This window comes from Lithobates pipiens, unplaced genomic scaffold (assembly GCF_037356315.1).
Source record: "Lithobates pipiens isolate NorthernLeopardFrog02 unplaced genomic scaffold, aLitPip1_a1.2 Scaffold_1, whole genome shotgun sequence".
Classification (NCBI taxonomy): Eukaryota; Metazoa; Chordata; class Amphibia; order Anura; family Ranidae; genus Lithobates; species Lithobates pipiens.
In genome coordinates, this window is record NW_027507685.1 from 44,395,428 (window position 1) to 44,409,139 (window position 13,712).

The 13,712-nt window shown below is 42.8% G+C and overlaps 1 protein-coding gene and 1 pseudogene across 1 annotated transcript in view; both read right to left on the reverse strand.

Moving 5' to 3' along the window:
- Positions 1-1,851: 1,851 nt before the first annotated feature.
- On the reverse strand, positions 1,852-3,788 carry LOC143993794 (small ribosomal subunit protein uS3 pseudogene; annotated as a pseudogene).
- Positions 1,852-13,712, reverse strand: part of BRS3 (bombesin receptor subtype 3) — a 30,192-nt gene continuing 18,331 nt past the window's right edge. Inside the window, exon 3 of the mRNA XM_077490426.1 lies at positions 1,852-7,185. Coding sequence (XP_077346552.1) covers positions 6,781-7,185 — 405 coding nt within the window. The 3' untranslated portion in view covers positions 1,852-6,780. The remainder of the gene's footprint in view (positions 7,186-13,712) is intronic.

Genomic DNA, 13,712 nt, shown 5'->3' on the forward strand with positions numbered 1-13,712 from the left:
GACCAGTCATGTGGGTAGGTCAGGTTGTGAAATAGTATTCATCTGGTTGAGTGGCCTTGTATAATGCCCCCCTGGTCACTCCCAATCATTTTCGCAACATCCTTATTCAATTGAATAGATGAAGCAAACGCATTGACATACAGGGGCTCACTACCGCTAAATTTTGCTTTTCTCCAATTTGCACCGTGCATTTTCTCACTGTGCACGGTTTTAATTCTCATTGTGTTATGTTTCTTTTGTATAGATAAAATATATATCATTTAATTGCACTATCTATCTATCTATTATTGTCCAGTGTTGCCTTTAAAGTCTGACCTAGGGCTTTTGCAACGGTTTTTCTTCCTTATATTCATTATTCACGGATGTAACCCTAGAAGTGTTATTGCTTTAATTAATAACAGGGTGGTTACTAGGTGCCTATAAACTCTTAGAAACCAAGTAGAATTTTGGTGTATACCTAACTAATCTTAATATACCTAACTAATCTTAAAACTGCTCCTACTGCTGTATATGCAATGTATTTACCTATTTTAAGGCCACTTCAGTTCAGTTCTGTGATACAGTTCCCTGTGTCAGCCAGTGATGCTCCAGGGGAGAGGAAGGAGCACCCACAACAGATAGAGGGACATGGGAGCCTATGGGTGACATCACCACTCCCTGTCATCCCCAGTCGTTGTTGGAACAGTCTTTCCTCTCCCCTGCAGCCACTGCTCACTAACACAGAGGATCACATGAACAGACCAGAGTGACCTGAGAATAGGTAAGTATATAAATATTTCTTCCACAGGGTAGTTAGTATAAGTGTTAGAGGGAGGGTAGGAGCAGTTTTAAGATTAGTTAGTGAAAGCCCAGAATTCTGCTTAAAATCTGATTTAGGGTTTGGAAACGTATGGGATTGAGTTAATCATATGCCTCTTGGAGAACCACGCCCATTTTAAATTAATTCCCCCGGCCCTAATTCTCTGATTACAAAGGCTTGCTAGATGCACAGCAAAAAAAAATAAGTACCCGTGCAATTTTTTTTTTAAATGTTGGCAACTATGCACGTGTCCCTATAGGAAGATTTCTTTCAGTCACAGTAACAAAGGTTACTAGGGCAAATTACATGAATCTCTCCTCCTGAGACACAGACAGCATTAACAAAAACTTCCCCCCAACTCAATTCAAAATTAAAATCAAAGAAAAAAGTTTGGCTTTAGAAACATGTTATTTTATAGTTTTTATGTGGGGTCCCATAAAAGTGGTGATCTGACTTTTTGACAGCCCTGAAGAAATATACTAAATAAAGCATGGAAGCCTGGGGCTTGTACAGTATATGTAAAGTATATATAAAGTATAGTACAGTATATATAAAGCGCTGCGTAAATTGCTGGCGCTATATAAATCCTGAATAATAATAATAATATATGTCTATTCCCGGTTATAACTTTTTGTGTAAACTATAAACTTAGTCTATATGTCAAAACTGTCCTTTTACCCCTTTTTTAATTGAAAAGCAAATTTAAACCAATGAGAGTGTCTTCTGCTTGAAATAGTAGTTAAAATATGTGGTCTGTACCCAAGACAGATACATTCTTATGTTTACAAGCTTTATTTTGCTTAACACATTCAGCATATACCACAAGATGGTTTATCTACATTTTAGCTTTGACTTGGGTATTACATCTGTGGACCTTAGATAACAAAGTAGTTTGTGGAGGCTTTACTGAAAAATAGCATTTTCTTTGCTCAGTAAAAAAAAACAAAAAAAATAGCAAAGATGCTTTCGTTTGATATTTTCCTATTTATTTCTATTTTGTTAAAATATTATAACATAAAACAAAACAAAAAAAGCGACAAGGCAGACTTAAATATTTAATACATATTAGCTTTTATTTTTTATGATTCCAAAATACTCACCATGATTAATCACAAAAAATAATTCTCATAGGCTATAACTTATACTGATATAAACCAGACACTGTGGTTGAAAAAAAAGGGCAATATCTGCACGCATGAACATAGTGATATTGATAATTCTTTTAAAGCAAAGGTGATAATATTTGTGTCCTTTTTTGCCCAATTGTGTCCTTTATTAGAATATCTTAATGGTAGTGCAACACTAACAACTACATTTCATATTTACATGACACAGTTTTTGCTTTTGTGATATGTGTTTTGTTAAAAACCTGTGTTTTCATCTATTTATTCATTTATTAGGCTGGATTCACACCTATGCATTTTTAGTGCTTTTTGCATTTTGCAGATTTGCACTACAGTCCATATAACATGGTTTCCTATGGAACACGTTCTGTAGTGCAAATCTGCAAAATGCAAAAAGCACAAAAAATGCATAGGTGTGAATCCAGCCTTATATAGATAATAATACACCACTTGGAAGAAGATTCTTATGTGTCCAGTTATACTTTTTTTTCATATGTGCTTTCAATGAAGAATCTCAGTGAAGGGCTGCAGTAAAACAATTTGAAAAAATATATTTTTGTTGATTTTACTGAAATTTGCATAGTGGAAGAAGAAAAAAATCTTTAAATAAATGCCTACAATGCATTGCACTTTCAGGTATCAGAAATATATGCACATCCAGTACTAGTATTGCTTCTTCTGATCTTCCAATGTTCACCTCAATGTGCAATGCAGCGGAGGGGGTATGGACACAGTGTATCGGCTCCCACAGACACTGCAGTATGTTGGAAAGCCCACTTGTTCACATTAAGCAATCTAATGCTGGCCATACATGGTTAGAAAATCGTTAGAAAAAAAACGGTTGGATTTAGAAAGATCTGTCGAAAATGCATGCGATAACGCCATCTTTGTATTCATAAATGTCACCTAATTATCTACATATTATTGATAACAATATAAACGGTACATTTTTTGATGCTCGCTTACACTATCCAGGTTTTTTTTTTTTTTTTCATTTTTATGGTGTTTTTTTATTTGAAAGAGTTTTAGCTGGTATCCAAAAGCATCTCATCCTGGCCTTCACCATCCCATTATGCAGTGGGTACAGCTGGGGGCATGACGGGGGGCTGGGCTGCATCAGGCTTGGTTCCTTTCTGCTCAGAGATGGGAGTTGTTGGCAGGATCTCATCTTTAGGCTCCACAATGCTGACAGGGTCAGGCACAGGCTTTGTGGGGCCAATCTTGCCACTGGGGTCCCAAGGAAGCATGATCTTCACCTTGATACCCAGCACACCTTGTCTGAGGAGGACGTGACGTACAGCTGTGTCCACGTAGTAGTTAATTGGGTCTCCACTGTGGATGATCAGGCCATCCACAAACTTCATGGACTTGGCTCTCTGACCTCTCAGTTTGCCAGACACGACCACTTCACATCCCTTGGCCCCTCTCTCCATGATGAAACGCAAGACACCATAGCAGGCTCTTCCCACAGCCAGTCCTCCCAGGAGCTTGTAATGCAGGGATTCAGCCTGAGCGATGGCACACAGACCCCTTGTGGCAACTTTCTCTGCATATAGCTCCACACTACCCTCAGGAAAACCAAACCTCTTCTGGACTACGGCAGTCAGCTCATGGATACAGTGCCCCTTCTCACCAAGGACATTCTGGGTAGCCAGAATGATGATCTCAGTCCTGGTTGGGGTGACTCAGACCTCCACACCGGATTAGCCATCTTCAGCCAACTCGCGGGTCAGAAACTCGTTCAGTTCAGCCTTGAAGATGCCATCGGTGATAAACTTCCTCTTCTTTGAGATTTGTACTGCCATCCTGTGCCGCACTGCTGGAAGGAAAAGCACACTATCCAGGTTACATTTTAGCACACACATTCACTGTAGATTTTTTAACTGTTTTCGATCTATTCTACTACTGTTTAGACAATCGATCATTTAGGCTAAAACAAATCCGACATGACGTTTTTTGTTTTTTTTTCCATGAATCTTAATCAAAATTAGCCCACTAATGTTTCGAAAGTCTAACGATCGAGAGTATTGAATGTTTTTTCTAATGATTTTCTAACCACGTATGGACAGCATAACTCTATACCAGGGTAGGCAACCTGGGGCCCTCCAGCTGTTGTGGAACTACATTTCCCATGAGGCATTGCAAGGCTGGCAGTTCCAATTACTAACTAACAGAGGCACTTGTAGTTCTGCAACAGCTGGAGTGCCCCAGGTTGCCTACCCCTTCTCTATACCAATCTACACTGAGCATCTGAGGCTGAATGGAGCAAAACATGAATGCACACTAATTGCTTCCATTTGGGGCATGTGTGAATAATAAGTTTAGCTAGCTGTACAAAGTAATCTGAATGACCAGACCCCTAAACAATACTCTCTATACTTGGCATGCACATCTACTATTCCATGCATTTTGGGCAATCTATGCATTATTGGTTATAATAAAACAATGGGTGGGGGTAGCAGGCTTTTGTTATACTTCCCAATTGAGAGGAAAATAACACTGAATGAAAAAATGCTAGACTGTGCAGTTGCTGGAGATGCCAACATTGAACTGCCATTGCATAATTATATTCTTATCTGCCCTGTCAAGTCAAGTGTGTTCTATGTACTGTATGTGTGCATGTAAACTTTATGATCTCCCCCCTTTCATCATTTAAGAATGGGCCTGTCTATTATGCTTCTACTCTACTGTATAAAAATCCTGTATTGCACAAGCAGACATTTTTCTGCTAATTTATATGCTTGTGTGCATGTGAGTATGGGGAGTTCCAGACTAAGTGGAAGTAAAAAATGTAAGTGGAATAAAAAATGAATCAGGATACAACTTAGCCCTGGTTCCCACCAGTGTGGCTTTTGAAATCGTGCTACTTGAGCACAATTTCAAAGCTGCAGATCAGTGCGATTCGGACCTCCAATTTCATTGAGGCTTGCAACTTAATTTAACAGAAATCAATGCAAGTTGCAATGAAATCGCAAAAATGTATTGCAGGAATCTTTTTCAAAGTCGCTATGGCTTGAGTCGCAACGATTTGAACAATTCCATTGGCAGCAATGAGGTGCAACTTTTCATGTGATTTTTGAGCTGAAAAATCGCAAAGGTGTGAGCCAGGGCTGAATCAATAGAGGGGAAATGCAGTTTAAAGTAAAAAACAGACAGTTCTAGACTGCCAGCAGCCTATCTGGCATTATCTTGACTATCACACATGTGCCCACAGTTCCAAAAGAGTATAATGGCTCTCCTGTTTATATAGGGAGTGCAAGGTAGTGGTATATTATTTTATAACTTTAAGCTGCATTTATTCCTTAAGATAAATATGAAAGTGACATTAAAGTAGATGTAAACCCGAAAAAAATATTTTTTAATTAAGGCTTGCACATTGAACAGTATAGGATTTAATGTCATCTGTGCCCATACTTGTCACGAAGAGTTAATCCAGCTCTGAGCAGTCCTATTATCTTTTTTTCAGTGAGATAAAAACTGACACAGAGAAATAGGAGTCTGTTTCTCCCCCTCACTGTGAGTGACAGGTGATTTACATATCTCATGCAAGAGCCTAAGAGAGACACTTCAGATCCTCTCCTCTTTTCTTCTCGAGCTCTCCCAGGATTGGCTGCTCTACACCTCGCATGATTGGGCATACTGAAGTCATATTGTGACTTTTTTGGGTTTTGACTGGATGTTAGTGATCATAGCAGAAGTTCAGTGTAAGAAATACACAGGAGAAAATGCATGTTGAGTGAGTGAGGGGAGTGTAGAGGTGGGCGGGGAGTCTACTGACATCACGACTCCACCAACCGAGCTCTGGACAACAGACCCACACACAGAATCTGCAGTTTTTCAGGTCTCATAACAGACAGAAGGGAGACATTTAACAGGCAAGGATGCATGCAGGATGGCATGTATATCCTTATAGATAACCACTATGGCAGTAGTTTAGAAAGGATGACATTGGGTTTGCATCCACTCTAAAACTAACTTTCTAAAATTAAATTGTCCTCTTAAATATTCCAAAGCTTACTGCACTATTTTCCTTGAGTGACCAATGTACAGTAAATGAATATTACCGGACTACATGTAAACGTGAACTTCAGAGCTTGCATGTACTGTAGGAAAACAAAGACTTGCAATGGTACACAATGTTTGTGGAAATAATACTTCTGAAGTTTCAGCTTCCATGACTGTCCAAAGTTTACAAATTCCAGTCAACATCTTGTCCAGTGCTGCTTATGTGAAGTCTTCAGGATTATTGGAGCTGTGCAGACAGTATTCCCGGATGTGATACCAAAACCCTATAAGCATTGGACATAACTAACATGCTGTTGCCTTCCAGAAATTCTCACTCTCATGCCCTGGCTAAAGAAATTTCCACAACTTATGTCATGGCTTCTCCATCCTATGACCATCTCCAGCTATGGAGTTGATTTACTAAAGGTAAATAGGCTGTCTACTTTGCAAGGGCAGTTGCACTTTGCAAGGAAATTTGCTACAGAGCTTAGTGAATGAGGTGACGCTCTGCTGACATCTATCATCCAATCATGTGCAAGCAAAAATGCTTGGAACTAAGCTCTGGAGCAAATGAGAATGTTATGCTGCTTTGGCCATTTCTATGTTTTGGCACTTGCCGTAGTTTCTCAGCATTGTGGCTGTTTCTTTAGACTGATTTTTTATGGACAAGCTGCGGCAAAAAAAAACAAAAAACCTACAAAATAAACACTAGTTTCCATGAACAGGAATGACATTGCAGTTGCAATTACCTTCAATTTATATCACAGTTTGCAACCACTGACTCCCCAGTTCCTACATTACCAGAACACATTTATAGTCTTTTTTTGTCAGTTCTTTCATTTTCTAACATAACTAAACACTGTCACTTTCTCGCTTCATGTCATAGGCTCCCAATAAGCCAATGCTTATTTCAGACACCTGCATGTTTCCTTTAATGGCTGTAATTGCAGTAGTGCTGCTGTGAGTTGGGCTAGGTTGGGTCGGTGGTGAATGTCTCTTGCAGCAGTATACCTGCTTTTTGAAGTGCTGTCTAAAGCTTCTGCTGAGCCAGTAAAGAGCAAAGGGGTTCACACAGGAATTGCTAAATGCCAGTATACGGGCAAAAATGGTGGCAGAGAGGTGGAGCACAGAGGAATTCACTGCTGTGTCGTAGGTGAATGACCGATACAAGTAAAGGATGTGGTTAGGCAGCCAGCAGAAAGCAAACAGAGCAACCAACACGAGTACTGTTTTTGCGACTCTTTTTCGGGATTCAATCTAAAAAGAAGAAGGAAATAATACATTAATTTCAATGATGAAGCAATCCTAGGGTACTGGAAGTGATGTTTATGTACACTATATTGTCAAAAGTATTGGGACGCCTGCCTTTACACGCACATGAAGTTTTACAGACATCCCAGTATTTTTTTTTTTTTTTTTTTTATATAATCTTTATTTTATTTTGTCAGAAGAAAAACATAGTGCAACACAACAGTTACATGTAATGAAAAGGGGGATGACATTAGGGGGAACTCCGGGTGACATGCAGTACAAAGGTCTCAAAAAAAACATATAGTAAGAACGCCTCATATGACATCATCAATTTGTTCCCCCATTATGGGGGGGTTCGCGATGCAGGGATCTTTATTGCTACACAAAGTTATGCTCTATTTGTGAAGTATAGCACTTCACCTGTTACAACTCGCATGACCCGAAGTAGCTGGTGGGAGAGGGGGAGGGGGAAAGGATGGGCACATCAGAGGTTAATCGCTTAGTGTAGCGGTAGTAGGTTTGGGTCATCAGCCGGTATCTGAATCTTTGAGACAGTGGAACAGTTTGGTCTCGGCCTATTCAATCACATATGACCTGTTGGGCTGCTTGCGTTTGGGTGGCTACAGACTCTGTCTGAGTTATGGAAGATGTATGATGTATCCATGTGGCCCAAATAGCATAAAATTTATCGTACCTGTCCTTGCATTTTGCATCCACTCCTCTGTCGCCATTATAGAATTTAGTAAACGTACCCATTCGGAGTGACCTGGGACCTGGGTCGACTTCCAGTGTATAGGGATTAGCTGATGGACGGCGTTCAGGAGGTGTGGGAAAATTGATTTACTGTAGATACGTAGAGGAGTGGATGGCACATGCAACAGGAACTCCATAGGGGAGTCTGGCAGGTCCACATCTGTAATGGTTTTTATCTGCAGCCTAATATCTTGGCAGAAAGGCCGCAGCAACGGGCACTCCCACCAAATATGTAGGAAGGTGCCTCGGAGCCCACAGCCTCTCCAGCATATAGCCAAGGCTGTAGGGCAGTGATGGCGAACCTTGGCACCCCAGATGTTTTAGAACTACATTTCCCATGATGCTCATGCACTCTGCAGTGTAGTGGAGCATCATGGGAAATGTAGTTCCAAAACATCTGGGGTGCCAAGGTTCGCCATCACTGCTGTAGGGTATATCCTAGCTAAAGTTGTTGGAACTCTGTACCATCTTGTCAGTAGCTTAAAGCTATTTTCTTGCATTTTAGTATCTACTGAGCTCTTGTGAGTCAACCGATCTAAATGGTCCAGTTGGACCTCTGTAAATGTATGCTGCAGGTCTCTCTCCCACTCTCGAATTTGCGTTGGCTTATTTCGGGACTCAGCACACTGCCACATTTCATAAAGTACTGAAATAGAATGAGGGATGGGATCAACGGATTTGCACAGCTTTTTAAACGGGGTCATAGAGGAGGGAGGTCTGACACGGTGTGGCAGACTTCTGATAAAGTGTTGTAGTTGTCTATAGAGCCACTTGTCCTTTGGGAAGCGCCCAAATTGGGAGCGTAGCTAGTCCAAAGAGACTAGGCCTTGTTCGTGTATGAACCTCCCACATCGTGTCTTTCCGTCCCTTGCCCACATACTGAAATAGGGAAGATGTTCCCCCGGAGTAAACCAGGGGAAGCCCCCAAGAGGTGGGAGTGGGGATACCGGTTGCGACAATTGCTCCTGCATATCCAGTTTGTCCCATAACCTCAGCACGTGGACAGAGATCGGAGACACAAAGTCCGAGAGGTCTCGACATTCCCAGCGAGCCATGGGGCATGCGACAAGTTACGGCCCGCTAGGAACTTTTCAAGGGGTACAGACATCCCAGTCTTAGTCCGTAGGGTTCAATTTTGAGTTGGCCCACCCTTTGCAGCTATAACAGCTTCAACTCTTCTGGGAAGGCTGACCACAAGGTTCAGGAGTGTGTCTAAGGGAATGTTTGACCATTCTTCCAAAAGTGCATTTTTGAGGTCAGGCACTTATGTTCAACGAGAAGGCCTGGCTCGCAGTCTCCGCTCTAATTCATCCCAAAGGTGTTCTATACGGGTTGAGGTCAGGACTCTGTGCAGGCCAGTCAATTTCCTCCACCCCAAACTCACATATCTTTATGGACCTTGCTTTGTGCACTGGTGCACAGACATGTTAGAACATGGAAGGGGCTGTCCCACAAAGTTATGGGCATGAAATTGTTCAAAATATCTTGGTATGCTGATGCCTTCCCTGGAACTAAGGAGCCATCTGTAAGTGTTCTTTTTTGATACCGCACTTTAACAATATTGTACACTACTAAACATTATTGTCATTACTAAGTACCTATTTATCTATTGTTTTATTTTAGAGACATAGTTTCTTCTTGCTAAACACCCCTGAAGAAGGAGAAAACGTAGTACTCTGAAACACGTCGGGTGAAAGAAGTTACTAACTGTACTATATTACAAGATGTATGACGGTGTATACATTTTAGACGTGTTAAAACATAACATGTTTTTATATATCTTTTCTATATATTTTTCTAAAAAAATATTTTCTTGAAATCATAAAAATACTCTACTAAAATCTATGAAAAATTATCGTGCCTTAAAAGTCCACCACATAGGGGATTTCTTCTTTTTTTTCACCCTCTACATATAGGTAGGTGCTAGTAAGGTTATTTTACTAGGGTTTATTCAGCACAGGCAAATTTAGGCAGGCCTATGCTGCACGCTAAGCCTGTCTGTTTTGATCTGGGGGCTGAGAGTGGTCAGAGTAGCAGTGGCTGTGACCACCTGCACTTCAGTTCTGAGCCTCCCCTGCTTCCAGAGAGAAGGTTCTGTAAGATGGGCGGGGCCTGGAACTGGAGTGGCAGACAGCTTGTGTGTGAGCCCTGACCAATCCTCAATCAGTATTGGCAGGGGGCAGGCCTCATATATAAGCTGAGGTGATATGCCACGGGGGGGGGGGGGGGGGGGGGGAGAAGTCGGCTGAGTGAAGTGAGGAATGGACTGCGAGTGGAGTGGAGTATTGAATGAGGAGTCCTTGGAAGCAATAGTCTGCGGGAGGAGAGCAACAGTCTGCATGGAGATGCAGGAGTATATTTACATTTAATGTTCATGCACATCTAATCTTCTGGCTCTAACATTGTGCTTTTGTGCTTAGATTATAAATATGATGGCAATGATAAATCCTATGGGCATCCCATATTCCAATCCCTATCCAAACTGTACCCCCCCCAATAAAACAACAAAAAACAAAACTCGCAAGAGACTGTTCATTGTCTCTGACATAAAAAGTTACAATGACCGCCATTTTATTCCTTAGGGTCTCTTCTAAAAAAAAAAAAAAAAATATATATATATATATATATATATATATATATATATATATATATATATACTGTAAATATATATATATATATATATATATATATATATATATACTGTATATATAAATATATATAAAAAACAGGCCTTCTGTGGGGGGGGGGGGGGGTTATCGGGGAGTTGTTACAGGAGCAGGAACATGTTACATGTTCCACCCTAAAAACAGTTGAACGTATACTTTAAGGCCGCGTACACACGGGCGGACTGTCCGCCCAACTAGGTTCGTCAAACAGTTTGACAAACAGTCCGTTCAAAATTAGCATGAACGGACTTGACCACACACGACGAACGAACAGTCCGCTGAAAACTTGCGCGATGACGTGAACGGCACGTACGACGGGACGAGAAATTCGACGTCCAATACACTGCAATGCAACCTTCGCCATGTAAATTCTTTCTGAGCATGCGCGAGACTTAGTTTGTCGAACAAGCCTACACACGAGCGGACTGTCCGCTCAAACCAAGTTTCAGCGGACAGTCTTACGGAAATTCCGAAAAACTTTGTTCGTCAGACTGTCCGCTGAAACTGTCTGCTGAAGCCCACACACGAGCGGACTGTCCGCTGAAACACTGTTCAGCGGACAAAGTTGGGCGAACAGTCCGCCCGTGTGTACGCGGCCTTAGACATTTATTGGTACATTTATATACTATGGCTACCCACCAAACATTTTAGGAAAAGGGTGGCAGCACCTCAGATCATTCTTTGACAGTCTACTTGTGTAAGTTGAATACCCAGTTAAGCGTCTGGTTCATGTGGAAGGATCATTATATTTATACAGTCAGTGGTATATCCTCCATGTGTGCAATGTATGCAGGGAACATGGGCCCCGAGGAGATGAGGCCCACTGTGCACCGACTCACATATTGTTCACAGCCAAGATGACATCCTGTCACATGCAGCTGCAGCTTAAAGGAGATCCACATATGGCCTGGATCCTCACATTCCAGGCATAGTGGCTGCCACACTGGATCCTTCTCCTCCCCACCACTTGATTGGGCAGGAGAGAAGGAGGGGACAGGAAGCTGCAATATTTTTTGGGGTATCAGCAGCCAACTGCCTTCATGAACCAGGGCTTGAGAAATAGAGCAGCCCCAGAGCCAAGGAATGGACTCCAGATTAGCCACCAACTGCTGTGGGACCCTGAATGTAAAGACATTGTCAGTGTGAGGGCGATGATAAGGGGCAAATAGGACTCGTGGGGGATTATGGAGCCTGTGTGTGCACCTCCACTTGAACCACAGTATGTACTGTCTGTCCCCTACCATTGCCTGTTCCCTCTGTACTGACTGTCCCCACCATCAACTGATTCCTTCTGTACTGCTTGCCTCCACTATCAACTGCCCCCCTTTGTACTGCCTGTCCCCACCATCAACTACCCCACTTTGTATTTCCCCACATGGGCATTTTCTCCTTCTGGGGACACCAAAAACACAGGGGCATTTTTTCCTTCAGATGGAACCACAGACACAGGGTTATTTATTCTTTCCAGAGACACCACCGACGTAGGGACAGTTTTATCATTCGGTGACATCACCTTCGCTGACCCTTTTTCCTTTTTTGTGACACCACTGATGCAGGGGCATTTATTTCTTCCCCACTGTTAGCAGTATTTTGTGGGTATGAGGTCTGCAGCATATATATGACAGTGTATACATGGAAAAGGCTCAGATTGTATCTATTCATCCCCCTTTAACCACTTCCTGACCGCCGCACGACGATGTACGTCGACAGAATGGCACGGGCAGGCATATTGGCGTACCTGTACGTCCCTGCCTTCCCGCGGGTGGGGGGCCCGATCGGGCCCCCCCCCGGTGCCTGCGGCGGTCGGTAATCGTTCGGGAGCGATCCGGGATGAGGGGGCGGCCATTCATTCATGGCCACCCCCTCGCGATCGCTCCCGACGAATGAAAATGCTCGGTGACATCACTTCCTCTCCTGTATTGTAAACACAGGCAGAGGAAGTGATGTAATCTCTCCTCGTGTCGGTCTTTTTCGTTCCGGCACCGAGGAGAGAGGATCGGTGAGTTGCACCCAACACTACACTTACAGTAGAACACGCCAGGCACACTTTTCACCCCCCCGATCACCTCCAATCACCCCCCAATCACCCCTGCCCCCCCCAGTCACAGTGACACCAATTGCATTTTTTTTTATTTTTTTTTGCATTGGTGTCATTTGTGACTGTAATAACTGTTAGGGCAGTTAGGGTTAGCCCCCTTTAGCTCTAGGGTGCCCCCCTAACCCCCCCAATAAAGGTTTAACCCCGTGATCACCCCCCGTCGCCAGTGTCACTAATAAGCGATCGTTTTTCTGATCGCTGTATTAGTGTCACAGGTGACGCTAGTTAGGCAGGTAAGTATTTAGGTTCGCCGCAGCTTTTTATAGCGTCAGGGACCCCCATATACTACCGCATAGCCCCCTGATTGCCCCCCAGTTAACCCTTTCACCAGTGATCACCATATAACTGTTACAGGTGACGCTGGTTGGTTAGTTATTTTTTTTTTGTTTCAGGGCACCCGCCATTTATTACCTAATAAAGGTTTAACCCCCTGATCACCCGGCGGGTGATATAAGTTTGAGGGTCAGATAAGGTCTGCGTCGCCCCAGCGTCAGGTTAGTGCCAGTACCGCTAACACCCACGCGCAAAGCATACACCTCCCTTAGTAATATAGTATCTGATCAGATCTATATTAGCGTTGCCAGCATTTTAGGTTTCCCAAAACGCATTGTTAGCGGGATCAGCCCAGATACCTGCTAGCACCTGCGTTTAGCCCCTCCGCCAAGCCCAGCCCAGCCCACCCAAGTGCAGTATTGATCGATCACTGTCACTTACAAAACACAACACACATAACTGCAGCGTTCGCAGAGTCAGGCTTGATCCCTGCGATCGCTAACAGTTTTTTTTGTAGCGTTTTGAAACAGTCGCTGACAGGCTAGGTGCTTTTTTACCTGTGAGTCTCACTAGTGTACCCCTAAATTTAGAGCCCAAAATGGCAAAGCGAAGGTACACTAGTGAAGAGGCCTACACGTTTCTGAGCATGACAGATAGTGAAGAGGACGTCACTCATCTGTCAGATTCAGGCTCAGAATATGATCCTGTAGAGGACAGTGGCTCCATGACAGATAGCTCTGACG